General features: G+C 42.6%; 1 protein-coding gene across 1 annotated transcript; it reads left to right on the plus strand.

The window, feature by feature from the left end:
- Positions 1 to 79: 79 nt before the first annotated feature.
- On the plus strand, positions 80 to 26,019 carry seh1l (SEH1-like (S. cerevisiae)). The gene is made up of 9 exons (XM_035762601.2): positions 80 to 635; positions 803 to 853; positions 9,984 to 10,130; positions 15,733 to 15,944; positions 16,373 to 16,471; positions 18,453 to 18,593; positions 18,885 to 19,045; positions 24,544 to 24,685; positions 25,213 to 26,019. Exons 1-9 carry the CDS (start codon positions 525 to 527, stop codon positions 25,238 to 25,240), a joined length of 1,092 nt encoding a protein of 363 aa, XP_035618494.1. The 5' UTR covers positions 80 to 524; the 3' UTR covers positions 25,241 to 26,019.
- The last annotated feature ends 1,780 nt before the right edge of the window (positions 26,020 to 27,799 follow it).

Raw genomic sequence — 27,799 nt, forward strand, 5'->3', positions numbered from 1 at the left:
TTCGGTATCGGGTTTCCCTCCTTACCTCGGTCATAAACTCCGCCTCTTTCTACAACTTATCATTTTAAACTGTGATTTTGAATCGAGCCTGAACCAAACTGCTAACATTATGCCTAACCGGAAATTAAGACCGGAAATATATTTATTTGTATGCATTTTTACGTTATTGACTTTGTGGCTGTGGTAACTAGAGGAAACCTTCGGTATCTTTCAAAAACAAAGATTTTTTATGTCACTCGAGATAATAAATGCTCACTTTTAAGGCACATAGTGACTGCGACCTGGTTTCGAGAGAATAATTTATTTATATAGTTTGGGACTATGATATAGTTTGCATCGGCACAATTGGGCAGTCAAATATTATGAAGATAGAGGTGGCGTATTTCAGCTAAGGCTTGGCAGTGAAACGACTTTTTATAAAAATGGCGCCGACCATTGCAACCTGTCCCATAGTATAGTAAACTCACATGTAACGTGGTATATTTGTTGCTACATTTATCGAGCAGACTTTTCCCCAAACAGAAATGTTTGTCGCTCGAAGTATTGCAGCGGACCACAAGGATCTTATTCATGATGTTTCATATGATTTCCATGGCCGGAGAATGGCAACTTGCTCTAGTGACCAAAGTGTCAAGGTAAAGTAAAGAAAGCTCTGAACTAGTTAGCCAGCTAACAACAACAAACCAATCCTTTTGAATCCCCTGGTCTTACATGTACTTTATAAGAACAAGCCAGCTAGTTAGTTCTTCCTGGCAAAGCCATCTGTTTGAAATAACCCTGTCTCTTCTATCCACCATTTAAGGTGTGGGACAAGAGTGACAACGGAGAGTGGAACTGCACTGCCAGTTGGAAGGTAATGTTTCTATTCTCTTGCACTGCCAGTTGGAAGGTATTGTTTATATTCTCTTTCACTGCCAGTTGGAAGGTAATGTTTCTATTCTCTTGCACTGCCAGTTGGAAGGTAATGTTTCTATTCTCTTGCACTGCCAGTTGGAAGGTATTGTTTCTATTCTCTTGCACTGCCAGTTGGAAGGTAATGTTTCTATTCTCTTGCACTGCCAGTTGGAAGGTAATGTTTCTATTCTCTTGCACTGCCAGTTGGAAGGTAATGTTTCTATTCTCTTGCACTGCCAGCTGGAAGGTATTGTTTATATTCTCTTGCACTGCCAGCTGGAAGGTATTGTTTATATTCTCTTGCACTGCCAGCTGGAAGGTAATGTTTCTATTCTCTTTCACTGCCAGCTGGAAGGTAATGTTTCTATTCTCTTGCACTGCCAGCTGGAAGGTAATGTTTCTATTCTCTTGCACTGCCAGCTGGAAGGTAATGTTTCTATTCTCTTGCACTGCCAGCTGGAAGGTAATGTTTCTATTCTCTTTCACTGCCAGTTGGAAGGTAATGTTTCTATTCTCTTGCACTGCCAGCTGGAAGGTAATGTTTCTATTCTCTTGCACTGCCAGCTGGAAGGTAATGTTTCTATTCTCTTGCACTGCCAGCTGGAAGGTAATGTTTCTATTCTCTTGCACTGCCAGCTGGAAGGTAATGTTTCTATTCTCTTGCACTGCCAGCTGGAAGGTAATGTTTCTATTGTCTTTCACTGCCAGCTGGAAGGTAATGTTTCTATTCTCTTGCACTGCCAGCTGGAAGGTAATGTTTCTATTCTCTTGCACTGCCAGCTGGAAGGTAATGTTTCTATTCTCTTGCACTGCCAGCTGGAAGGTAATGTTTCTATTCTCTTTCACTGCCAGTTGGAAGGTAATGTTTCTATTCTCTTGCACTGCCAGCTGGAAGGTAATGTTTCTATTCTCTTGCACTGCCAGCTGGAAGGTAATGTTTCTATTCTCTTGCACTGCCAGCTGGAAGGTAATGTTTCTATTCTCTTTCACTGCCAGCTGGAAGGTAATGTTTCTATTCTCTTGCACTGCCAGCTGGAAGGTAATGTTTCTATTCTCTTTCACTGCCAGCTGGAAGGTAATGTTTCTATTCTCTTGCACTGCCAGCTGGAAGGTAATGTTTCTATTCTCTTGCACTGCCAGCTGGAAGGTAATGTTTCTATTCTCTTTCACTGCCAGTTGGAAGGTAATGTTTCTATTCTCTTGCACTGCCAGCTGGAAGGTAATGTTTCTATTCTCTTTCACTGCCTGTTGGAAGGTAATGTTTCTATTCTCTTGCACTGCCAGCTGGAAGGTAATGTTTCTATTCTCTTTCACTGCCTGTTGGAAGGTAATGTTTCTATTCTCTTGCACTGCCAGCTGGAAGGTAATGTTTCTATTCTCTTGCACTGCCAGCTGGAAGGTAATGTTTATATTCTCTTGCACTGCCAGCTGGAAGGTAATGTTTCTATTCTCTTGCACTGCCAGTTGGAAGGTAATGTTTATATTCTCTTGCACTGCCAGCTGGAAGGTAATGTTTCTATTCTCTTGCACTGCCAGTTGGAAGGTAATGTTTATATTCTCTTGCACTGCCAGCTGGAAGGTAATGTTTATATTCTCTTGCACTGCCAGCTGGAAGGTAATGTTTCTATTCTCTTGCACTGCCAGTTGGAAGGTAATGTTTATATTCTCTTGCACTGCCAGCTGGAAGGTAATGTTTATATTCTCTTGCACTGCCAGCTGGAAGGTAATGTTTCTATTCTCTTGCACTGCCAGTTGGAAGGTAATGTTTATATTCTCTTGCACTGCCAGCTGGAAGGTAATGTTTCTATTCTCTTGCACTGCCAGCTGGAAGGTAATGTTTATATTCTCTTGCACTGCCAGTTGGAAGGTAATGTTTCTATTCTCTTGCACTGCCAGTTGGAAGGTATTGTTTATATTCTCTTTCACTGCCAGTTGGAAGGTAATGTTTCTATTCTCTTGCACTGCCAGTTGGAAGGTAATGTTTCTATTCTCTTGCACTGCCAGTTGGAAGGTATTGTTTCTATTCTCTTGCACTGCCAGTTGGAAGGTAATGTTTCTATTCTCTTGCACTGCCAGTTGGAAGGTAATGTTTCTATTCTCTTGCACTGCCAGTTGGAAGGTAATGTTTCTATTCTCTTGCACTGCCAGCTGGAAGGTATTGTTTATATTCTCTTGCACTGCCAGCTGGAAGGTATTGTTTATATTCTCTTGCACTGCCAGCTGGAAGGTAATGTTTCTATTCTCTTGCACTGCCAGTTGGAAGGTAATGTTTCTATTCTCTTGCACTGCCAGTTGGAAGGTAATGTTTCTATTCTCTTGCACTGCCAGTTGGAAGGTAATGTTTCTATTCTCTTGCACTGCCAGCTGGAAGGTATTGTTTATATTCTCTTGCACTGCCAGCTGGAAGGTATTGTTTATATTCTCTTGCACTGCCAGCTGGAAGGTAATGTTTCTATTCTCTTTCACTGCCAGCTGGAAGGTAATGTTTCTATTCTCTTGCACTGCCAGCTGGAAGGTAATGTTTCTATTCTCTTTCACTGCCAGCTGGAAGGTAATGTTTCTATTCTCTTTCACTGCCAGCTGGAAGGTAATGTTTCTATTCTCTTGCACTGCCAGCTGGAAGGTAATGTTTCTATTCTCTTTCACTGCCAGCTGGAAGGTAATGTTTCTATTCTCTTGCACTGCCAGCTGGAAGGTAATGTTTCTATTCTCTTTCACTGCCTGTTGGAAGGTAATGTTTCTATTCTCTTGCACTGCCAGCTGGAAGGTAATGTTTCTATTCTCTTTCACTGCCTGTTGGAAGGTAATGTTTCTATTCTCTTGCACTGCCAGCTGGAAGGTAATGTTTCTATTCTCTTGCACTGCCAGCTGGAAGGTAATGTTTATATTCTCTTGCACTGCCAGCTGGAAGGTAATGTTTCTATTCTCTTGCACTGCCAGTTGGAAGGTAATGTTTATATTCTCTTGCACTGCCAGCTGGAAGGTAATGTTTCTATTCTCTTGCACTGCCAGTTGGAAGGTAATGTTTATATTCTCTTGCACTGCCAGCTGGAAGGTAATGTTTATATTCTCTTGCACTGCCAGCTGGAAGGTAATGTTTCTATTCTCTTGCACTGCCAGTTGGAAGGTAATGTTTATATTCTCTTGCACTGCCAGCTGGAAGGTAATGTTTATATTCTCTTGCACTGCCAGCTGGAAGGTAATGTTTATATTCTCTTGCACTGCCAGTTGGAAGGTAATGTTTATATATGCCAGCTGGAAGGTAATGTTTCTATTCTCTTGCACTGCCAGCTGGAAGGTAATGTTTCTATTCTCTTGCACTGCCAGTGGAAGGTAATGTTTCTATTCTCTTGCACTGCCAGTTGGAAGGTAATGTTTCTATTCTCTTGCACTGCCAGTTGGAAGGTATTGTTTATATTCTTTTATTCTAGTTGGAAGGTAATGTTTCTATTCTCTTGCACTGCCAGTTGGAAGGTATTGTTTCTATTCTCTTGCACTGCCAGTTGGAAGGTAATGTTTCTATTCTCTTGCACTGCCAGTTGGAAGGTAATGTTTCTATTCTCTTGCACAGCTGGAAGGTAATGTTTCTATTCTCTTGCACTGCCAGCTGGAAGGTATTGTTTATATTCTCTTTGCACTGCCAGCTGGAAGGTATTGTTTATATTCTCTTTCACTGCCAGCTGGAAGGTAATGTTTCTATTCTCTTGCACTGCCAGCTGGAAGGTAATGTTTCTATTCTCTTGCACTGCGCTATTCTCTTGCACTGCCAGCTGGAAGGTAATGTTTCTATTCTTTGCACTGCCAGCTGGAAGGTAATGTTTCTATTCTCTTTCACTGCCAGTTGGAAGGTAATGTTTCTATTCTCTTGCACTGCCAGCTGGAAGGTAATGTTTCTATTCTCTTGCACTGCCAGCTGGAAGGTAATGTTTCTATTCTCTTGCACTGCCAGCTGGAAGGTAATGTTTCTATTCTCTTGCACTGCCAGCTGGAAGGTAATGTTTCTATTCTCTGCACTGCCAGCTGGAAGGTAATGTTTCTATTGTCTTTCACTGCCAGCTGGAAGGTAATGTTTCTATTCTCTTGCACTGCCAGCTGGAAGGTAATGTTTCTATTCTCTTGCACTGCCAGCTGGAAGGTAATGTTTCTATTCTCTTGCACTGCCAGCTGGAAGGTAATGTTTCTATTCTCTTTCACTGCCAGTTGGAAGGTAATGTTTCTATTCTCTTGCACTGCCAGCTGGAAGGTAATGTTTCTATTCTCTTGCACTGCCAGCTGGAAGGTAATGTTTCTATTCTCTTGCACTGCCAGCTGGAAGGTAATGTTTCTATTCTCTTTCACTGCCAGCTGGAAGGTAATGTTTCTATTCTCTTGCACTGCCAGCTGGAATGTTTCTATTCTCTTCACTAATGTTTCTATTCTCTTTCACTGCCAGCTGGAAGGTAATGTTTCTATTCTTGCACTGCCAGCTGGAAGGTAATGTTTCTAATGGAAGGTAATTTTCTATTCTCTTTCACTGCCAGTTGGAAGGTAATGTTTCTATTCTCTTGCACTGCCAGCTGGAAGGTTGTTTCTATTCTCTTTCACTGCCAGCTGGAAGGTGCACTGCCAGCTGGAAGGTAATGTTTCTATTCTCTTGCACTGCCAGCTGGAAGGTAATGTTTCTATTCTCTTTCACTGCCAGTTGGAAGGTAATGTTTCTATTCTCTTGCACTGCCAGCTGGAAGGTAATGTTTCTATTCTCTTTCACTGCCTGTTGGAAGGTAATGTTTCTATTCTCTTGCACTGCCAGCTGGAAGGTAATGTTTCTATTCTCTTTCACTGCCTGTTGGAAGGTAATGTTTCTATTCTCTTGCACTGCCAGCTGGAAGGTAATGTTTCTATTCTCTTTCACTGCCAGCTGGAAGGTAATGTTTCTATTCTCTTGCACTGCCAGCTGGAAGGTAATGTTTCTATTCTCTTGCACTGCCAGCTGGAAGGTAATGTTTCTATTCTCTCACTGCAGCTGGAAGGTAATGTTTCTATTCTCTTTCACTGCCAGTTGGAAGGTAATGTTTCTATTCTTGCACTGCCAGCTGGAAGGTAATGTTTCATTCTCTTGCCAGTTGGAAGGTAATGTTTCTATTCTCTTGCACTGCCAGCTGGAAGGTAATGTTTCTATTCTCTTGCACTGCCAGCTGGAAGGTAATGTTTCTATTCTCTTGCACTGCCAGCTGGAAGGTAATGTTTCTATTCTCTTGCACTGCCAGTTGGAAGGTAATGTTTCTATTCTCTTGCACTGCCAGCTGGAAGGTAATGTTTCTATTCTCTTTCACTGCCTGTTGGAAGGTAATGTTTCTATTCTATTCTATTCTTTCACTGCCTGTTGGAAGGTAATGTTTCTATTCTCTTGCACTGCCAGCTGGAAGGTAATGTTTCTATTCTCTTTCACTGCCTGTTGGAAGGTAATGTTTCTATTCTCTTGCACTGCCAGCTGGAAGGTAATGTTTCTATTCTCTTTCACTGCCTGTTGGAAGGTAATGTTTCTATTCTCTTGCACTGCCAGCTGGAAGGTAATGTTTCTATTCTCTTTCACTGCCTGTTGGAAGGTAATGTTTCTATTCTCTTGCACTGCCAGTTGGAAGGTAATGTTTCTATTCTCTTTCACTGCCAGTTGGAAGGTAATGTTTCTATTCTCTTTCACTGCCAGTTGGAAGGTAATGTTTCTATTCTCTTTCACTGCCAGCTGGAAGGTAATGTTTCTATTCTCTTTCACTGCCTGTTGGAAGGTAATGTTTCTATTCTCTTTCACTGCCTGTTGGAAGGTAATGTTTCTATTCTCTTTCACTGCCTGTTGGAAGGTAATGTTTCTATTCTCTTTCACTGCCAGTTGGAAGGTAATGTTTCTATTCTCTTTCACTGCCTGTTGGAAGGTAATGTTTCTATTCTCTTTCACTGCCTGTTGGAAGGTAATGTTTCTATTCTCTTGCACTGCCAGTTGGAAGGTAATGTTTCTATTCTCTTTCACTGCCAGTTGGAAGGTAATGTTTCTATTCTCTTGCACTGCCAGCTGGAAGGTAATGTTTCTATTCTCTTTCACTGCCAGCTGGAAGGTAATGTTTCTATTCTCTTTCACTGCCAGCTGGAAGGTAATGTTTCTATTCTCTTTCACTGCCAGCTGGAAGGTAATGTTTCTATTCTCTTGCACTGCCAGTTGGAAGGTAATGTTTCTATTCTCTTGCACTGCCAGTTGGAAGGTAATGTTTCTATTCTCTTGCACTGCCAGTTGGAAGGTAATGTTTCTATTCTCTTTCACTGCCTGTTGGAAGGTAATGTTTCTATTCTCTTGCACTGCCAGTTGGAAGGTAATGTTTCTATTCTCTTGCACTGCCAGTTGGAAGGTAATGTTTCTATTCTCTTTCACTGCCAGCTGGAAGGTAATGTTTCTATTCTCTTTCACTGCCAGCTGGAAGGTAATGTTTCTATTCTCTTTCACTGCCAGTTGGAAGGTAATGTTTCTATTCTCTTTCACTGCCTGTTGGAAGGTAATGTTTCTATTCTCTTTCACTGCCTGTTGGAAGGTAATGTTTCTATTCTCTTTCACTGCCAGCTGGAAGGTACCTAGCTAACGCTTCTGTTCATTTTCAGTTCATCAGTATGACCGTCACTATTAGACTAGGGATGCACCAATATGACATTTTGGCTGAAACCGATATCCAATATTTTACTTGCCAAAAAAACGATACCAATAACCGATTTGAATTTTTTTGTATTTTTTAATGTGTGGCCTTTTAAGCATTGTCGTACAGTTAAATAGTTGAAACACACACAGGGACCAAAAAGTTATTTTGTTGGTCATTTATGCATGTCCCCATTACCAGTAAAACTGTGACTGTGTCCGTTTCCATATTGTCCAGCTGTGTCTAACATTTCATGTAAACCCTGTTTCTTGTCTGCATCAAAGTAGCAGTCCTTGTACCTAGCATCGAGCATGGTGGCGACCCAGTAAAAAGGCTCAGAGAGAATGCCACCAACTTGCTTGTTCACAGCCTTCAGTACTTTTGCAAGTTTTAACCCCACGGTCTGTGTGGGCAGTTTTGTTGAGCAGGCGTTTCAATGTCATGACCGAGGGTATCACGTCTGCTGCTGACGCAGCTCATGAGCTTATTTCTCCAGTCAGTTGTTTGAATGGAGCTAGGTGTGTGTTCCTGTTTCCAATGAGTGTCCACTGGTTTGTGCTGATTGTTGCGGGTAACTCGTCGGCTGCGTAAATGCCAGCAGGCTCTCCGTGTAAAGAGGCTCTCCATGTAAAGAGGCTCTCCATGTAAAGAGGCTCTCCGTGTAAAGAGGCTCTCCGTGTAAAAAGGCTCTCCATGTAAAAAGTACTGTTCCATCTGTTGGAAACGTCTTGCTTAATTAAGCCTTTTGGTTTTCACTCTAATCTGCTCCTGTATTGGTTGCAGGTTGCTGTATGCAAGCTGTGAGTGTTTAAAATAACCCACTATCTTCCTATCTGTTGCCGCTGTGTCAGATATGCTGCGTTGGGCCAAAACACCTTCGTTCACAGCCAGTTGCAATGTGTGTGTCATGCATGGCAAACTAGCCACTCCGCATTGTTCCAGCCTTTGTCGTGTTTCATGCATTATCCATGCATTATCACGTAGTACAGCGTGTACTTTGTTCTTGAAGATTTTCCAAGTTTTAAACATGTTCTCAAATGCCATTGAAATGGCAGCAACGGTATGAGAACCAAGCACATTCTTGAGCATGCAATACTGACTGCTCGACTGTGTCACGTAGAGTAGGCCAGAAGGCTAAACTGGATAACCTAACCTCTATCAAAATAAAAAGATGGCGGAACCGCAAAGGTGTTTATTTACAAGTGATTCCGGAACAAAAAAACAACAGTACTGCCATCAACGTCTACCTTATGGGACAGCTTAAAAACAATGCTGCCCCATCCACAGCTCAATCCAAAATGACCCTCCTATGACTGAAAGGAAGGCTCCTTTTGTAGGACTAGCCCCTCCCCTCAGAACAATTAACCCTGATTAATTAATCAACTAACAATACAAACCTACATTTTCCATGAACTAAACATACTAAAGGATATACATTGCAACACGGTTTTAAACAATATCACAACATAACATTTACAACATTACATCACTACTGACAATATCTTTCAATATGCCCATATGCATTAATGAGCCATTTGGGACAGGCACTATAAAGCCAACCCAATTCCCTTAGCTCGGGTCCTTTTCCAGCATACCCGGAAGCTACAGAGATGGAGAGAGAGGAACAGAACAAACAAACAATGCGCTCATCCACAACATTGATAAGTATAATAATTATTGTATCTCTCAAATATGAACATTGACAAGTGTGAAATGCATGCACCAAGACAGAAGTTAATTTGTGTGTCGACCCACATTGTTAACTTATCTTATAATGGCGCAGGGAGGAGTGATGAATATGTGTGTGCGTTAAAGAACCAAATGCTGCCCGCGGCCAGTGACGGACTTCTACGTCACAGACTGCTCGACTTGAACTTGTTTAGTTGTTGGAAGTGTGCCCTTTTGTTATAAGTAGTTGCTGAATGTATGGATGGGATGCACTTTCAAATGAGTTAGGTTTGTGGTATTGAAATATTTTATTTTCTCCCCTCGTGAAATAATAGCAGCACAAACGTTGCATATGGCCTTTTTGTTATCTTCCTTTGAAACTAACAAAATATCCCACTATGTCTGCTGTATGGATGTAAGTTAGGAATGCTGTGTAGCGTCATTATGTCATCTACCTACGTTATACAGGTATGCATGTCAGCTTCAACATCGGTTTCGCACATCGGCTCCATGTATTCTTTAACGCCAATGCCGATTTTGGCATTGTTAGTAAATATCGGCCGATTCCGATATGCTTACCGACTATATCGTGCATCCCTAAATTGGACACATTTCACAAGAGACAAACGCAGTATAATTTTTCTGCTGAAGAGAAGTCTGAACTAATTAGACTACATAAAGACAAATGCTTTTGCTTTATTGTATGTTCAAAGCGGAGGTGGTTGAGGCAGGGCTGTTGATGACATCTTTATTCTCTCTGTCCAGACCCATAGTGGATCAGTATGGAGGGTGACCTGGGCCCATCCAGAGTTTGGTCAGGTGCTGGCCTCCTGCTCCTTCGACCGGACCGCTGCTGTGTGGGAGGAGATCGTTGGCGAGTCCAATGACAAACAGCGAGGACTCAGTCACTGGGTGAGAATTGAGAAGGAAAGAGCCAGTGAGAGGACGAGTTTACCCAAAATCCAGAAACTGCAAAGTGATTCCATACATTTAAACTAGTTTCAGTGGAGTTTTCCCCTCTTATTTTTTATTTTATTTAACCATCCGGCCAGTTGAAAAGAAGTTCTCATTTACAACGGCAACCTGGCCAATAGAAAGCATTGCAGTGCGACAAAAACAACAGAGTTACACATGGAATAAACAAACGTATAGTCAATAACACAATAGAAACATTTATTTACAGTGTGTGCAAATGTAGTAAGATTAGGGAGGTATGGCAATAAATAGGCCGTGGATGCAAAGTAATTACAATTTAGGATTAACACTGGAGTGATAGATGTGCAAGTAGATACTGGTGTGAAAAAGAGCTAAATAAATAACAATATGGGGATGAGGTAGTTGGGTGGGCTATTTACAGATTGGCTGTGAACATTGATTGGTAAGCTGTTCTGACGGCTGATGCTTAAAGTTAGTGAGGGAGCTATAAGTCTCCAGCTTCAGTAATTTTTGCAATTCGTTCCAGTCTTTGGCAGAAGAGAACTGGAAGGAAAGGCGGCCAAAGGAGGTGTTTGCTTTGGGGATGACCAGAGTTTTCCCTCTCTCTCCCCGTAGTGCTGTACTGAAACAGCTGCTGTTGCTGGATGCAGGCCTCGCTCTGCTCCGTTGCCAGTGAATTCATGATTCAGAAATCCCTGAAGTGTGGACAAATTGTTTTATTGAAAGGGAACAGCCGAATTAGCTATTTTTGTCAAAAGTACTATCAGTTTTGAGTCAGGAAATGTGTACTTCTCCACCTAAAACATTTGTGATGATTTGATATCATTATTTTATGTAGCCAACTGCTACAGTAGCAGAAATGGGTGACAGGTGTGTATCTGCACCCTCGTGGGGGTAAGCCTGTTGCGGAGATCTTTGGGGGGAGAAGGAGCTGGTGTGAAAGTTGATAGTTAGGCATATAGCAGGTAAAGTTAGATACCTGTGGTGGAGAAAGAGATGGCAGTACGAACAAGCTAGTTTTCTGGTCCCTTGCTGCACTTTATACAGGACAATGAGGGAAGAAGGCACCGATTTGCACTGTTTTCCGATAAAAGAGACACAGAGATGCAGAAGATGGTTTGGAGCAAATAGAAATGGTAATTATGATGTAAATACTCCTGCAGCCAACCTTGCATCGCTGTGTGTGAAGCAAGCACTTGAACGATGAGGCATATGAACGAGTTAAGCAATCTGAAATGACAAAAAATCGAAGGATACTGAAAGATACAGCTGTTGCTACTTTATGTCCATGTCTGGATCTGGAGCAGGGATACTATATGTCTGGATCTGGAGCAGTGATACTATATGTCTGGATCTGGAGCAGTGATACTATATGTCTGGATCTGGAGCAGTGATACTATATGTCTGGATCTGGAGCAGTGTTAATATATGTCTGGATCTGGAGCAGTGATACTATATGTCTGGATCTGGAGCAGTGATACTATATGTCTGGATCTGGAGCAGTGTTAATATATGTCTGGATCTGGAGCAGTGATACTGTATGTCTGGATCTGGAGCAGTGATACTATATGTCTGGATCTGGAGCAGTGTTACTATATGTCCATGTCTGAATCTGGAGCAGTGATACTGTATGTCTGGATCTGGAGCAGTGATACTATATGTCTGGATCTGGAGCAGTGTTAATATATGTCTGGATCTGGAGCAGTGATACTGTATGTCTGGATCTGGAGCAGTGATACTATATGTCTGGATCTGGAGCAGTGTTACTATATGTCCATGTCTGAATCTGGAGCAGTGATACTGTATGTCTGGATCTGGAGCAGTGATACTATATGTCTGGATCTGGAGCAGTGTTAATATATGTCTGGATCTGGAGCAGTGATACTGTATGTCTGGATCTGGAGCAGTGATACTATATGTCTGGATCTGGAGCAGTGATACTATATGTCTGGATCTTGAGCAGTGATACTATATGTCTGGAGCAGTGATACTATATGTCTGGAGCAGTGATACTATATGTCTGGAGCAGTGATACTATATGTCTGGAGCAGTGATACTATATGTCTGGATCTGGAGCAGTGTTAATATATGTCTGGCTCTGGAGCAGTGATACTATATGTCTGGAGCAGTGATACTATATGTCTGGAGCAGTGATACTATATGTCTGGAGCAGTGATACTTTATGTCTGGAGCAGTGATACTATATGTCTGGAGCAGTGATACTATATGTCTGGAGCAGTGATACTATATGTCTGGAGCAGTGATGCTATATGTCTGGAGCAGTGATACTATATGTCTGGAGCAGTGATACTATATGTCTGGATCTGGAGCAGTGATACTATATGTCTGGATCTGGAGCAGTGATACTATATGTCTGGATCTGGAGCAGTGATACTATATGTCTGGAGCAGTGATACTATATGTCTGGAACAGTGATAATATATATCTGGATCTGGAACAGTGATACTATATGTCTGGATCTGGAGCAGTGGTACTATATGTCCATGTCTGGATCTGGAGCAGTGATACTATATGTCTGGATCTGGAGCAGTGATACTATATGTCTGGATCTGGAACAGTGATACTATATGTCTGGATCTGGAACAGTGATACTATATGTCTGGATCTGGAACAGTGATACTATATGTCTGGATCTGGAGCAGTGGTACTATATGTCTGGATCTGGAGCAGTGATACTATATGTCTGGATCTGGAGCAGTGATACTATATGTCTGGATCTGGAACAGTGATACTATATGTCTGGATCTGGAACAGTGATACTATATGTCTGGATCTGGAACAGTGATACTATATGTCTGGATCTGGAACAGTGATACTATATGTCTGGATCTGGAGCAGTGGTACTATATGTCTGGATCTGGAGCAGTGATACTATATGTCTGGATCTGGAACAGTGATACTATATGTCTGGATCTGGAGCAGTGATACTATATGTCTGGAGCAGTGATACTATATGTCTGGATCTGGAGCAGTGGTACTATATGTCTGGATCTGGAGCAGTGATACTATATGTCTGGATCTGGAGCAGTGGTACTATATGTCTGGATCTGGAACAGTGATACTATATGTCCATGTCTGGATCTGGAGCAGTGATACTATATGTCCATGTCTGGATCTGGAACAGTGATACTATATGTCTGGATCTGGAGCAGTGGTACTATATGTCTGGATCTGGAGCAGTGATACTATATGTCTGGATCTGGAGCAGTGGTACTATATGTCTGGATCTGGAACAGTGATACTATATGTCCATGTCTGGATCTGGAGCAGTGATACTATATGTCCATGTCTGGATCTGGATCTGGAGCAGTGCCAAAATTCAAAGGTTTGCAACAAAGCAAGCGGACACTGCAGAGGTATGTTGCCCAGCCTGATTCTTGATGTTGAGGTATGTTGCCCAGCCTGATTCTTGACGTTGAGGTATGTTGCCCAGCCTGATTCTTGACGTTGGAGGTATGTAGTCTTGCCTGATTCTTGATGTTGACATTTACATTTAAGTCATTTAGCAGACGCTCTTATCCAGACTTATCCTTATTGAGGTATGTAGTCTCGCCTGATTCTTGACGTTGGAGGTATGTAGTGTCGCCTGATTCTTGATGTTGAGGTATGTAGTCTCGCCTGATTCTTGACGTTGAGGTATGTAGTCTCTCCTGATTCTTGACGTTGGAGGTATGTAGTCTTGCCTGATTCTTGACGTTGAGGTATGTAGTCTCGCCTGATTCTTGACGTTGAGGTATGTAGTCTCGCCTGATTCTTGACGTTGAGGTATGTAGTCTCTCCTGATTCTTGATGTTGAGGTATGTAGTCTTGCCTGATTCTTGACGTTGGAGGTATGTAGTCTCGCCTGATTCTTGACGTTGAGGTATGTAGTCTTGCCTGATTCTTGACGTTGGAGGTATGTAGTCTCGCCTGATTCTTGACGTTGAGGTATGTAGTCTTGCCTGATTCTTGACGTTGAGGTATGTAGTCTTGCCTGATTCTTGATGTTGAGGTATGTAGTCTTGCCTGATTCTTGATGTTGAGGTATGTAGTCTTGCCTGATTCTTGACGTTGAGGTATGTAGTCTTGCCTGATTCTTGATGTTGAGGTATGTAGTCTTGCCTGATTCTTGACGTTGAGGTATGTAGTCTCGCCTGATTCTTGATGTTGAGGTATGTAGTCTCGCCTGATTCTTGACGTTGAGGTATGTAGTCTCTCCTGATTCTTGACGTTGGAGGTATGTAGTCTCGCCTGATTCTTGACGTTGAGGTATGTAGTCTCTCCTGATTCTTGACGTTGGAGGTATGTAGTGTCGCCTGATTCTTGATGTTGAGGTATGTAGTCTCGCCTGATTCTTGACGTTGAGGTATGTAGTCTCTCCTGATTCTTGACGTTGGAGGTATGTAGTCTTGCCTGATTCTTGACGTTGAGGTATGTAGTCTCGCCTGATTCTTGACGTTGAGGTATGTAGTCTCGCCTGATTCTTGACGTTGAGGTATGTAGTCTCTCCTGATTCTTGATGTTGAGGTATGTAGTCTTGCCTGATTCTTGACGTTGGAGGTATGTAGTCTCGCCTGATTCTTGACGTTGGAGGTATGTAGTCTCGCCTGATTCTTGACGTTGAGGTATGTAGTCTTGCCTGATTCTTGACGTTGAGGTATGTAGTCTTGCCTGATTCTTGATGTTGAGGTATGTAGTCTTGCCTGATTCTTGATGTTGAGGTATGTAGTCTTGCCTGATTCTTGACGTTGAGGTATGTAGTCTTGCCTGATTCTTGATGTTGAGGTATGTAGTCTTGCCTGATTCTTGACGTTGAGGTATGTAGTCTCGCCTGATTCTTGACGTGGAGGTATGTAGTCTCGCCTGATTCTTGATGTTGGAGGTGTTATTGTGTTATTTCCATTACACCATATCATGTAAACATAGAGGCCTAGGATTTTTAAGGGCATAAGATGCTGATTCTATGTAGCAGGGATTCCCCCCGAGGTTGCACATTAGCAGTTGTTACCCATCTCCACTGCTGTGGCTGTCGGCTACATAAAACATTTCTATAAAATAATCACACATGTTTTAGGTGGGAAAGTACACATTTTCTGACTCATAGTACTTTTCTTATTTTTTTTTGACAAAAATAGCTCATTCGGCTGTACCCTTTCAATAAAACAACAATTTGTCCACACTTCAGGGATTTCTGAATCATGAATTCACTGGCAACGGAGCAGAGCGAGGCCTGCATCCAGCAACAGCAGCTGTTTCAGTACAGCACAACAGGGGGAGGGCAAACTCCACTGAACTAGTTTCAATGTATGGAACCACTTAAGAGTTTCTGGATTTTGGGTCAACTTCTCCTTTAACAGAGAGGACTCAGTCACTGGGTGAGAAATGTGGAGAAGGAGAGAGTCTGGCTCAGTGAATAGAGAGGACTCAGTAACCGGGTGAAAGGTAGAGTCTAGATCAGTTAAGAGACAACCCAGCCCAGAGTGTCGACTGGCCCGGCCCCGGGGGGCAACTAATCCTTACCCAGCCCTGCTGTCCCTCTCCCTGTGCGTCTCCCCCTCACACTCCTGTCTCTTTCCAGATCAAGAGGACCACTCTGGTGGACAGCAGAACGTCGGTGACTGACGTGAAGTTTGCTCCTAAACACATGGGTCTGATGCTGACCACGTGCTCAGCAGATGGGGTTATGAGGGTCTACGAGGCTCCAGACGTGATGAACCTCAGCCAGTGGTCCCTGCAGCAGGAGATCTCCTCTAAACTCAGCTGCTCCTGTATCTCCTGGAGCCCCTCCAGGTTGAGCCCTCCTATCATTTAGCAAACCATACTCAGATTTATCAGAACTAACTTGCATTCATCACATGGGGTATGTTCAAGATATGTGGGCAGTACCGACCCAACAGACCCATTTTCTCTCTGTGTAGACCTGTGTGGAAATGAGGACAGTAGTGAGTGGTCTGAGCACAGAACATTGTGGTCAACACCACTAGGTGGTCAACACCACAGTAGTTCTGTTTCTTGTTGCTATGTTAAGAAGCAGGAAGGAGTGGAAGCTCCCAGGCTCCATTGTGGCAGCATGTTGAAACACAAAAGTGCTTGAGCCAATCATCAGAGGTGATTGTTAGTTTGTAGAGTATAACTGTGTGGCTGCATGTTGAAACACAAGGAAGAGACAAACCTGCTGTACCTAGAACATCATCATCATCCAATGATTGTGCTTGCAGCTCTCGTGCCCACGCCCCCATGATAGCAGTGGGCTCTGATGACAGCAACACAGCATACAGCGGGAAAGTTCACATCTATGAATACATTGAAAACACAAGGTTTGTATCATGGTAGCACCACCTCTCCTCATCCCATTTCACACATCTGTGCCTAACCTAATGGCACTGCTATCGAACAGCTACCTTGCCCTGACGCATGGCTGGAGACCTAGGCTGTGTCCCAAATTTCACCTCGTGTCCCTATGGACCCTGGTCAAACGGTGCCATTTGGTACTCCACTATAGGAGCCATGTCTCAAACAACCCGGGACTCCACTATAGGAGCCATGTCTCAGGACAAACAACCCTAGACTCCACTATAGGAGCCATGTCTCAGGATAAACAACCCTAGACTCCACTATAGGAGCCATGTCTCAGGACAAACAACCCTAGACTCCACTATAGGAGCCATGTCTCAGGACAAACAACCCTAGACTCCACTATAGGAGCCATGTCTCAGGACAAACAACCCTAGACTCCACTATAGGAGCCATGTCTCAGGACAAACAACCCTAGACTCCACTATAGGAGCCATGTCTCAAACAACCCTAGACTCCACTATAGGAGCCATGTCTCAGGACAAACAACCCTAGACTCCACTATAGGAGCCATGTCTCAGGACAAACAACCCTAGACTCCACTATAGGAGCCATGTCTCAGGATAAACAACCCTATACTCCACTATAGGAGCCATGTCTCAAACAACCCTAGACTCCACTATAGGAGCCATGTCTCAGGACAAACAACCCTAGACTCCACTATAGGAGCCATGTCTCAGGACAAACAACCCTAGACTCCACTATAGGAGCCATGTCTCAAACAACCCTAGACTCCACTATAGGAGCCATGTCTCAGGACAAACAACCCTAGACTCCACTATAGGAGCCATGTCTCAGGACAAACAACCCTAGACTCCACTATAGGAGCCATGTCTCAGGACAAACAACCCGGGACTCTACTATAGGAGCCATGTCTCAAACAACCCTAGACTCCACTATAGGAGCCATGTCTCAGGACAAACAACCCTAGACTCTACTATAGGAGCCATGTCTCAGGATAAACAACCCTAGACTCCACTATAGGAGCCATGTCTCAGGACAAACAACCCTAGACTCCACTATAGGAGCCATGTCTCAGGATAAATAACCCTAGACTCCACTATAGGAGCCATGTCTCAGGGCAAACAACCCGGGACTCCACTATAGGAGCCATGTTTCAGGACAAACAACCCTAGACTCCACTATAGGAGCCATGTCTCAAACAACCCTAGACTCTACTATAGGAGCCATGTCTCAGGACAAACAACCCTAGACTCCACTATAGGAGCCATGTCTCAAACAACCCTAGACTCTACTATAGGAGCCATGTCTCAGGACAAACAACCCTAGACTCCACTATAGGAGCCATGTCTCAGGATAAACAACCCGGGACTCCACTATAGGAGCCATGTCTCAGGACAAACAACCCTAGACTCCACTATAGGAGCCATGTCTCAGGATAAACAACCCGAGACTCTACTATAGGAGCCATGTCTCAAACAATCCTAGACTCCACTATAGGAGCCATGTCTCAAACAACCCTAGACTCCACTATAGGAGCCATGTCTCAGGACAAACAACCCTAGACTCCACTATAGGAGCCATGTCTCAGGATAAACAACCCTAGACTCTACTATAGGAGCCATGTCTCAGGATAAACAACCCGAGACTCCACTATAGGAGCCATGTCTCAAACAATCCTAGACTCCACTATAGGAGCCATGTCTCAAACAACCCTAGACTCCACTATAGGAGCCATGTCTCAGGACAAACAACCCTAGACTCCACTATAGGAGCCATGTCTCAGGACAAACAACCCGGGACTCCACTATAGGAGCCATGTCTCAAACAACCTGAGACTCCACTATAGGAGCCATGTCTCAGGGCAGACTGCCAGCATGTTGTGATTGAATACATGGAGTCTGAATAGCTTCTTCTTATGGTCTGTTGTAGAAAGGAAGTATATATGAATCCCATGTTTTATTGATTATTCTCTTTTATCAGGAAGTATGCTAAGGCAGAAAATCTGATGACGGTGACAGATCCAGTCCATGACATTGCCTTTGCTCCCAACTTGGGACGCTCTTTTCACGTGCTCGCCATCGCCACCAAAGACGTACGCATCTTCAAGCTGATACCACTGAGGTGAGTTTATTTAAAGGACATGCTCCTACACGCATTCAGTAGCAAGATCTCTTCTAAGACAGGATTCACAACCAGTCATTTCCAGGCTGACTCGGTGTGAGTTCTTAACTGATGTTTCGGAAGTGACCATTGTATCTTTTGTCACCCCTAAACAAATATCCTACTTGATTGTCTGGTGTCCCGATCACATCCCTGTTCTACAGGAGAGAGGTCACAGCGTCCTCCGATCCCACTAAGCTGGAGGTCTTGGCCCAGTTTTACCCTATTCTGCTGGTCTCTGTGTTTCTACAGGAAAGAGTCTGCAGCGGGGTCGTCTGGTCCCACTAAGCTGCAGGTTCAGATCCTGGCCCAGTTCGACAACCACAACTCACAGGTGTGGAGAGTCTCCTGGAACATCAGCAGCACCCTGCTTGCCTCCTCAGGGGATGATGGCTGTGTCCGACTCTGGAAAGGTAGAGTTGATAGACCTGGTGTTAGTGTAGACCTAGTGTTAGTGTAGACCTGGTGTAGACCTAGTGTTAGTGTAGACCTAGTGTTAGTGTAGGCCTGGTGTTAGTGTAGACCTAGTGTAGACCTGGTGTTAGTGTAGACCTGGTGTTAGTGTAGACCTAGTGTTAGTGTAGACCTGGTGTTAGTGTAGACCTGGTGTTAGTATAGACCTGGTGTTAGTGTAGACCTAGTGTAGACCTGGTATACTACAGTACATACTACAGTATAGCATGATGCTCAAAAGACCCAAGGACACCAATCAAAATGTCCTTACAGCTGAGAGCATTAGTACAAATAGAGTCTGTCCCCCACAATCCTTTTCCCTGTTTTGATCAAGTATGGAAAGAGTATGAAAAGCTGTAGTCTGGAGGGAGGCTTCAATAAGAGCGGCATTACAGTACGAAGACAGTCTTGTTTCAGTGAGAAACATGAAATCAACTTCAAGGTTTTATTACATTTAAAATATTCAATGTGTGGGCCACCCTGCCCCTGGGGCATCTGCCTAGATGTAACCAACGGAATAACTAAAACATAATTCATGTTACAACCACATTTTCTGACCGTATCGAATCGAACAATGGTAGGAGATGACAGTTTGTATAGACTCACCAGAAGGAAGAGTTAAAGGAGCAAACATTAGGGCATTAGTCCCCTTTTGGTTATTCTGACACTGGAGCACTACCTGACCCTGTCTGTCAATCTCTAAAACAGTTGTGATGTTGATGGACATAATCCTGGAGCCCCTGTGGTTATGGTGTATCCTGTCTGTTAAAAAGTGCTGGTTGCTCCCACCGCAAATCAATTTTGTCACTAAAAGAGACTTTCCTGTCGTTGTAAAGTTTCTTTGGGTACTCGGTCAGGGCAAAGTGTTAGCTGAAACGTTCCGAACCCCTTATTTTTCGCTGTGCTAGCGAGGGTGTTTAAAAATAATGTTTGTCGTCCTCCCTCAGTTCCTCAGATGGCATAAAATGAAGGTTGTTAAAACCTAATTGAGTGACAATGGTGTCAATATTGGAGTAGTTGACCAGAACCGTGGGCAGGAGAGAGTTGATGTCATGAACACGGGCTCCTGGGTGACAGTGGACCATGGTCGGTCCACAGATTGTAGGCAGGCCAAAATCTGTTACCATTGAGTACCTTGCTGGGCTCCTCAAGGGATGACTGCTGTGTCAGGCTCTGGAAAAGTAGAATAGTATGAGTGCAGTGGTTTGTGAAAGTGTTCACCCCCTTGGCATTTTTCCTATTTTGTTGCCTTACAACCTGGAATTAAAATGCATTTTTGGGGGTATTGTATCATTTGATTTACACAACATGCCTACCACTTTGAAGATGCTAAATATTTTTATTGTGAAACAAATTAGAAATTAAACACACAAAAAAACAGAACTTGAGCGTGCATAACTTAAACTCCCCCAAAGTCGATACTTTGTAGAGCCAACTTTTGCAGCAATTACAGCTGCAAGCCTTTGGGGTATGTTTCTATGAGCTTAGCCCATGCCCGTTCTTCAAAGAAAAACAGCTCCAGCTCCTTCAAGTTGGGTAGGTTCTGCTGGTGTACAGCAATCTTTAAGTCATACCACAGATTCTCAATTGGATTGAGGTCTGGGCTTTGACTGGGCATTCCAAGACATTTAAATGTTAACCCCTTAAACCACTCGAGTGTTGCTTTAGCAGTATGCTTAGGGCCATTGTCCTGCTGGAAGGTGAACCTCCGTCCCAGTCTCAAATCTCTTGATGACTGAAACTGGTTTCCCTCAAGATTTTCCCTGTATTTAGCGCCATCCATCATTCCTTCAATTCTGACCAGTTTCCCAGTCCCTACTGATGGAAAAACATCCCCACAGCAGGGATGGTGCTCTTGGGGTGATGAGAGGTGTTGGGTTTTTGCCAGACATAGCTTTTTTCCTTAATGGCCAAAAATCTCAATTTTAGTCTCATCTGACCAGAGTACCTTCTTCCATATGTTTGGGGAGTCTCCCACATGCCTTTTGGCGAACACCAAACGTGTTTGCTTCTTTTCTTCTTTATGTAATGGCTTTTTTTCTGGACACTCGTCCGTAAAGCCCAGCTCTGTGGAGTGTACAGCTTAAAGTGGTCCTATGGACAGATACTCCAATCTCCTCTGTGGAGCTTTGCAGCTCCTTCAGGGTTATCTTTGGTCTCTTTGTTGCCGCTCTGATGAATGCCCTCCTTGCCTGGTCTGAGTTTTGGTGGGCGGCCCTCTCCTGGCAGGTTTGTTGAGGTGCCATATTCTTTCCATTTAAAAAAGAAATGAATTTAATGGTGCTCTGTGGGATGTTTAAAGTTTCTGATATTTTTTTTATAACCCAACCCTGATCTGTACTTCTCCACAACTTTATTCCTGACTTGTTTGGAGAGCTCCTTTGTCTTCATGGTGCCCCTTGCTTAGTGGTGTTGCAGACTCGTGGGGTGTGTGTGTGTATATATACTGAACAGGTGTGTGTGTGTGTGTGTGTGTGTGTGTGTGTGTGTGTGTGTGTATATACTGAGATCATGTGACACTGAGATTGCACACAAGTTGACTTTATTTAACTAATTATGTGACATCTGAAGGTAATTGGTTGCACCAGATCTTATTTAAGGGCTTCATAGCAAAGGGGGTGAATACATATACACAAACCACTTTTGTTTTTTGTGGGGGTTTTAACTTTTTTTTCAATTCACTTCTTCACGAATTTGAACTGTTTTGTTTTGAAATCCAAATAAGTAAATAAAAAACATTTAAATTACAGGTTGTAATGGAACAAAAAGGAAAAACGCCAAGGGGATGAATACTTTATATACTTAGTACTGTACAGTTGAAGTCTGAAGTTTACATACACTTATGTTGGAGTCATTGAAACTCATTTTTCAACCACTCCACAAATTTCTTGTTAACAAACTATAGTTTTGGCAAGTCTGTTAGGACATCTACTTTGTGCATGACAGTTTCTCCAACAATTGTTTACAGACAGATTATTTCACTTATAATTCACTGTATCACAATTCCAGTTTATCAGAAGTTTACATACACTAAGTTGACTGTGCCTTTAAACAGTTTGGAAAATTCCAGAAAATGACGTCATGGCTTTAGAAGCTTCTGATAGGCTAATTGACATCATTTGAGTCAATTGGAGGTGTACCTGTGGATGTATTTCAAGGCCTACCTTCAAACTCAGTGCCTCTTTGCTTGACATCATGGGAAAATCAAAAGAAATCAGCTAAGACAGTATGTCAGTATGTACCGAGTGTCAGTATGTACCGAGTGTCAGTATGTACCGAGTGTCAGTATGTACCGAGTGTCAGTATGTACCGAGTGTCAGTATGTACCGAGTGTCAGTATGTACCGAGTGTCAGTATGTACCGAGTGTCAGTATGTACCGAGTGTAGTGTCAGTATGTACCTAGTGTAGTGTCAGTATGTACCTAGTGTAGTGTCAGTATGTACCTAGTGTAGTGTCAGTATGTACCTAGTGTAGTGTCAGTATGTACCTAGTGTCAATATGTATCTAGTGTAGTGTCAGTATGTATCTAGTGTCGTGTCAGTATGTATCTAGTGTCGTGTCAGTATGTATCTAGTGTCGTGTCAGTATGTATCTAGTGTCGTGTCAGTATGTATCTAGTGTCGTGTCAGTATGTATCTAGTGTCGTGTCAGTATGTATCTAGTGTCGTGTCAGTATGTATCTAGTGTCGTGTCAGTATGTATCTAGTGTCGTGTCAGTATGTATCTAGTGTCAGTATGTATCTCGTAGTGTACATAGTGTCAGTATGTACCTAGTGTCAGTATGTACCTAGTGTCAGTATGTATCTCGTGTCAGTATGTATCTCGTGTCAGTATGTATCTAGTGTCGTGTCAGTATGTATCTAGTGTCAGTATGTATCTAGTGTCAGTATGTATCTAGTGTAGTGTCAGTATGTACGTAGTGTCAGTATGTATCTAGTGTAGTGTCATTATAGACTAGAACATCAGCAGCACCCTGCTGGCCTCGGTACGAGGGGACGACGGATGTGTCTGTCTCTAGAAAGGTCAGGGGGCACGGGGTCGATACAGCCTTGGTAGAGCATGGTACTTGCAACAACACAATCGTGGGTTTTATTCCCAGGAACATCCATACTTTAAGACAAATGTATGCCCACATGACTAAATTGCTTTGGAAAAAATTGTCTGCTAAATGGCATATTATATAAGACAAACAAATAAGTGAATAGTTTACATTCACAGTATACAGTAGTTCTCATATAAACAGTATACAGTAGTTCTCATGTATACAGTATACAGTAGTTCTCATGTATACAGTAGTTCTCATGTATACAGTAGTTCTCATGTATACAGTAGTTCTCATATAAACAGTATACAGTAGTTCTCATGTATACAGTAGTTATCATGTATACAGTATACAGTAGCTCTCATGTATACAGTAGTTCTCATATAAACAGTATACAGTAGTTCTCATGTATACAGTAGTTCTCATGTATACAGTAGTTCTCATGTATACAGTAGTTCTCATATAAACAGTATACAGTAGTTCTCATGTATACAGTAGTTATCATGTATACAGTATACAGTAGCTCTCATGTATACAGTAGTTCTCATGTATACAGTAGTTCTCATGTATACAGTAGTTCTCATATATACAGTATACAGTAGTTCTCATATAAACAGTATACAGTAGTTCTCATGTATACAGTAGTTATCATGTATACAGTATACAGTAGCTCTCATGTATACAGTAGTTCTCATGTATACAGTAGTTCTCATGTATACAGTAGTTCTCATATATACAGTATACAGTAGTTCTCATATAAACAGTATACAGTAGTTCTCATGTATACAGTAGTTCTCATGTATACAGTAGTTCTCATGTATACAGTAGTTCTCATATAAACAGTATACAGTAGTTCTCATATAAACAGTATACAGTAGTTCTCATGTATACAGTAGTTCTCATATAAACAGTATACAGTAGTTCTCATATAAACAGTATACAGTAGTTCTCATGTATACAGTAGTTCTCATGTATACAGTAGTTCTCATATAAACAGTATACAGTAGTTCTCATATAAACAGTATACAGTAGTTCTCATATAAACAGTATACAGTAGTTCTCATGTATACAGTAGTTCTCATATAAACAGTATACAGTAGTTCTCATATAAACAGTATACAGTAGCTCTCATGTATACAGTAGTTCTCATATAAACAGTATACAGTAGTTCTCATGTATACAGTAGTTCTCATGTATACAGTAGTTCTCATATAAACAGTATACAGTAGTTCTCATGTATACAGTAGTTCTCATATAAACAGTATACAGTAGGTGTCTCAAAGATGTCAGCCTTCTCATCCATCCTTTTGACTCTGCTCTCTCCTCTCTTTCTCCCTGTCCTTCTTCATCCATCCTTGACTCTGCTCTCCTCTCTTTCTCCCTGTCCTTTGTCATCTCCGTGTCTCTCTCCCCAGCCAACTACATGGATAACTGGAAGTGTACAGCCATCCTGAGAGGAGATGGTAGCCCAGTGACCGGCTCGTCCAGTCAGGCTGCAGTCCCCAGCACAGCAGGGGGACCACAACATGTCCTGCTGCAAGCGTCCTCCGCTGGAAGGTAGGGTCTGATTGATTGATTTGGAGAAGGCTGCTCCAGCCTGAGACAACACATGCTTAAAAAAATACTGGAGGATAAAAACACTAGAGCTGGAAGGGTTATTTCCATTGTGGTCATCTCGGTTCATCCAGGCATGTTACACAATATTAACAGCAATAAATTAATAATTTATGTAAATGATCAGAGGATTCTAGGATGTCTTTGAGGCTTTCCAAGAACTGCCATTTGCATTCTGTTTAGTTTCCTCTGTTAGTCATTTGTATGGAGAGGAATGTACCGTATATAGATCTAGAGCTATGAATTATGAAGGTCTAGTTTGGATAATAGACAACTGTGAAGTGTCTGGTCATTAGTTGCGTCAATTCTTTGACTATTGACTCTCATTGTTTAATTTTTAATTGACACGTTCAAGTAATACTTGGAATTAATCTCTGTTAGTAAAATACCTGAGTCGGAACATGACGTTCCTGTGTAAAACCATGTCTGACTGATAGATTGGTTTGCTTTTCTTGTGTTTCCTTTAACAGAAAGAAAGCTCAGCTGATACCTGGCTAACGGAGTGGCTTGATGCTGCTGCTTGTTGCATGAACACACACACACACACACACAGAGAGGAATGGAAAGGGAACTCCCTCACCCTGCAGACCAACCTCCCAGAAACACCTCTGAACCCTTTTTTATGCTAATCAAGAACCACACTGACTCCTAGATCAGGGTTCTAGATCAAAGTTCCAGGGTGGGTTTTATGTCAATATTGACTGTTATGCTACTGAATGAAGTATCTTGTTGGGATGTATCTGACTGGTTGGGGCATTAAGGGGGTCTGATATTTTGCTGTAGAACTACATGGGAGTATGGGTTTAGGTGTGGTGTGAGAGAGAGGGAGAGGGAACCACTGGTGACAATGCGGTGGTGGTAAGACATAATGGGTGTGTTTAGAGTAACTTTACAAAAATGTCTCGGGTTCCCAGAAATCCAGGTTGGAACATTCCTGGAATTAGGAGAGAATAAGCAGGAAATCCCAGAACCAGGTTCTAGTGAGTTCTAGGTAATATTTTGGAGGGTTCTGCATAATGTAAATTACCCTGTGGTTCTGCCTGGTGGATGAGGTAGTTCTGCCTGGTGGATGAGGTGGTTCTGCCTGGTGGATGAGGTGGTTCTGCTTGACTGACTGGTGGATGAGGTGGTTCTACCTGACTGACTGGTGGATGAGGTGGTTCTGACTGGTGGATGAGAAGACGACGTCTGAGACTAACGTTAAAATCTTTGGGGCGATTTAATAATTTATGAAAAACAATTAATTCTGTATAATAAAGTTTGTGTAATCCAGTGTTTTCACAGTCTCTTGGTGCATGGTGTTCAACTGGGTTAGTGATGTTTAGAAGGTAGAAACTAGGGCCTGTAGGACCTGCCTTGTTGATAGTACTGGTGCATGGTGTTCAACTGGGTTAGTGATGTTGAGAAGGTAGAAACTAGGGCCTGTAGGACCTGCCTTGTTGATAGTACTGGTGCATGGTGTTCAACTGGGTTAGTGATGTTGAGAAGGTAGAAACTAGGGCCTGTAGGACCTGCCTTGTTGATAGTACTGGTGCATGGTGTTCAACTGGGTTAGTGATGTTGAGAAGGTAGAAACTAGGGCCTGTAGGACCTGCCTTGTTGATAGTACTGGTGCATGGTGTTCAACTGGGTTAGTGATGTTGAGAAGGTAGAAACTAGGGCCTGTAGGACCTGCCTTGTTGATAGTACTGGTGCATGGTGTTCAACTGGGTTAGTGATGTTGAGAAGGTAGAAACTAGGGCCTGTAGGACCTGCCTTGTTGATAGTACTGGTGCATGGTGTTCAACTGGGTTAGTGATGTTGAGAAGGTAGAAACTAGGGCCTGTAGGACCTGCCTTGTTGATAGTGTTGTTAAGAGGGTGTAATCCAGTGTTTTCACAGTCTCTTGGTGCATGGTGTTCAACTGGGTTAGTGATGTTTAGAAGGTAGAAACTAGGGCCTGTAGGACCTGCCTTGTTGACCTACTGGTGCATTGTTCAACTATTTGATTTGAGAAGGTAGAAACTAGGGCCTGTAGGACCTGCCTTGTTGATAGTACTGGTTTGTTCAACTGGGTTAGTGATGTTGAGAAGGTAGAAACTAGGCCTGTAGGACCTGCCTTGTTGATAGTACTGGTGCATGGTGTTTTTAGTGATGTTGAGAAGGTAGAAACTAGGGCCTGTAGGACCTGCCTTGTTGATAGTACTGGTGCATGGTGTTCAACTGGGTTAGTGATGTTGAGAAGGTAGAAACTAGGGCCTGTAGGACCTGCAAGTACTGGTGCATGGTGTTCAACTGGGTTAGTGATGTTGAGAAGGTAGAAACTAGGGCCTGTAGGACCTGCCTTGTTGATAGTACTGGTGCATGGTGTTCAACTTTGTGATGTTGAAACTAGGGCCTGTAGGACCTAAAACTGTAATCCAGTGTTTTCAGTCTCTTGGTGCATGGTGTTCAACTTCATGCATTCACCTATTCATTCAATATTTTTTATTTTAAAAAAAAAGCGATGTTTTTTTTACGTGAGAAGTGGGCATTGGTCTGAAACTGTTTTTTTTTCAGCAGCTTTGCCCTACTACAGTAGCTATGTAAGGTTTCAAACCTTCTCAAACAGGCTAATTCATAGTCTTAGAGGAGGTGCTCCCACAATCATGTGATTTGTTCCCCAAACAAGGTAAAACTGCACTATGACCCAGTAAAGACTACCACCACACTGTGACTGCACTATGACCCAGTAAAGACTACCACCACCACACTGTGACTGCACTAAATCTACCATCTCTATTATATAACAGACCAGCTAGATCTCATGTCTCTATTATATTATGACAGCCCAGGTAGATCTACTGTCTCTATTATAATATGCCAGACCAGGTAGATCTACTGTCTCTATTATATTATGCCAGACCAGGTAGATCTACTGTCTCTATGATATTATGACAGACCAGGTAGATCTACTGTCTCTATAATTTGACAGACCAGCTGGATCTAACGTCTCTATTATATTATGACAGGCGAGATAGATCTACTGTCTCTATATTATGACAGACCAGGTTGATCTACTGTCTCTATTATATTATG

Source organism: Oncorhynchus keta, chromosome 19 (genome assembly GCF_023373465.1).
Source record: "Oncorhynchus keta strain PuntledgeMale-10-30-2019 chromosome 19, Oket_V2, whole genome shotgun sequence".
Lineage (NCBI taxonomy): Eukaryota > Metazoa > Chordata > Actinopteri > Salmoniformes > Salmonidae > Oncorhynchus > Oncorhynchus keta.

Excerpts from the sequence above, each read along its gene's own strand:
- seh1l (XM_035762601.2), top strand. The coding sequence starts at position 525 with ATGTTTGTCGCTCGAAGTATTGCAGCGGACCACAAGGATCTTATTCAT. Across the intron at positions 636-802 it reads CTAGTGACCAAAGTGTCAAG|GTGTGGGACAAGAGTGACAA; the intron begins GTAAAGTAAAGA and ends CCACCATTTAAG. Across the intron at positions 24,686-25,212 it reads CAAGCGTCCTCCGCTGGAAG|AAAGAAAGCTCAGCTGATAC; the intron begins GTAGGGTCTGAT and ends TTCCTTTAACAG.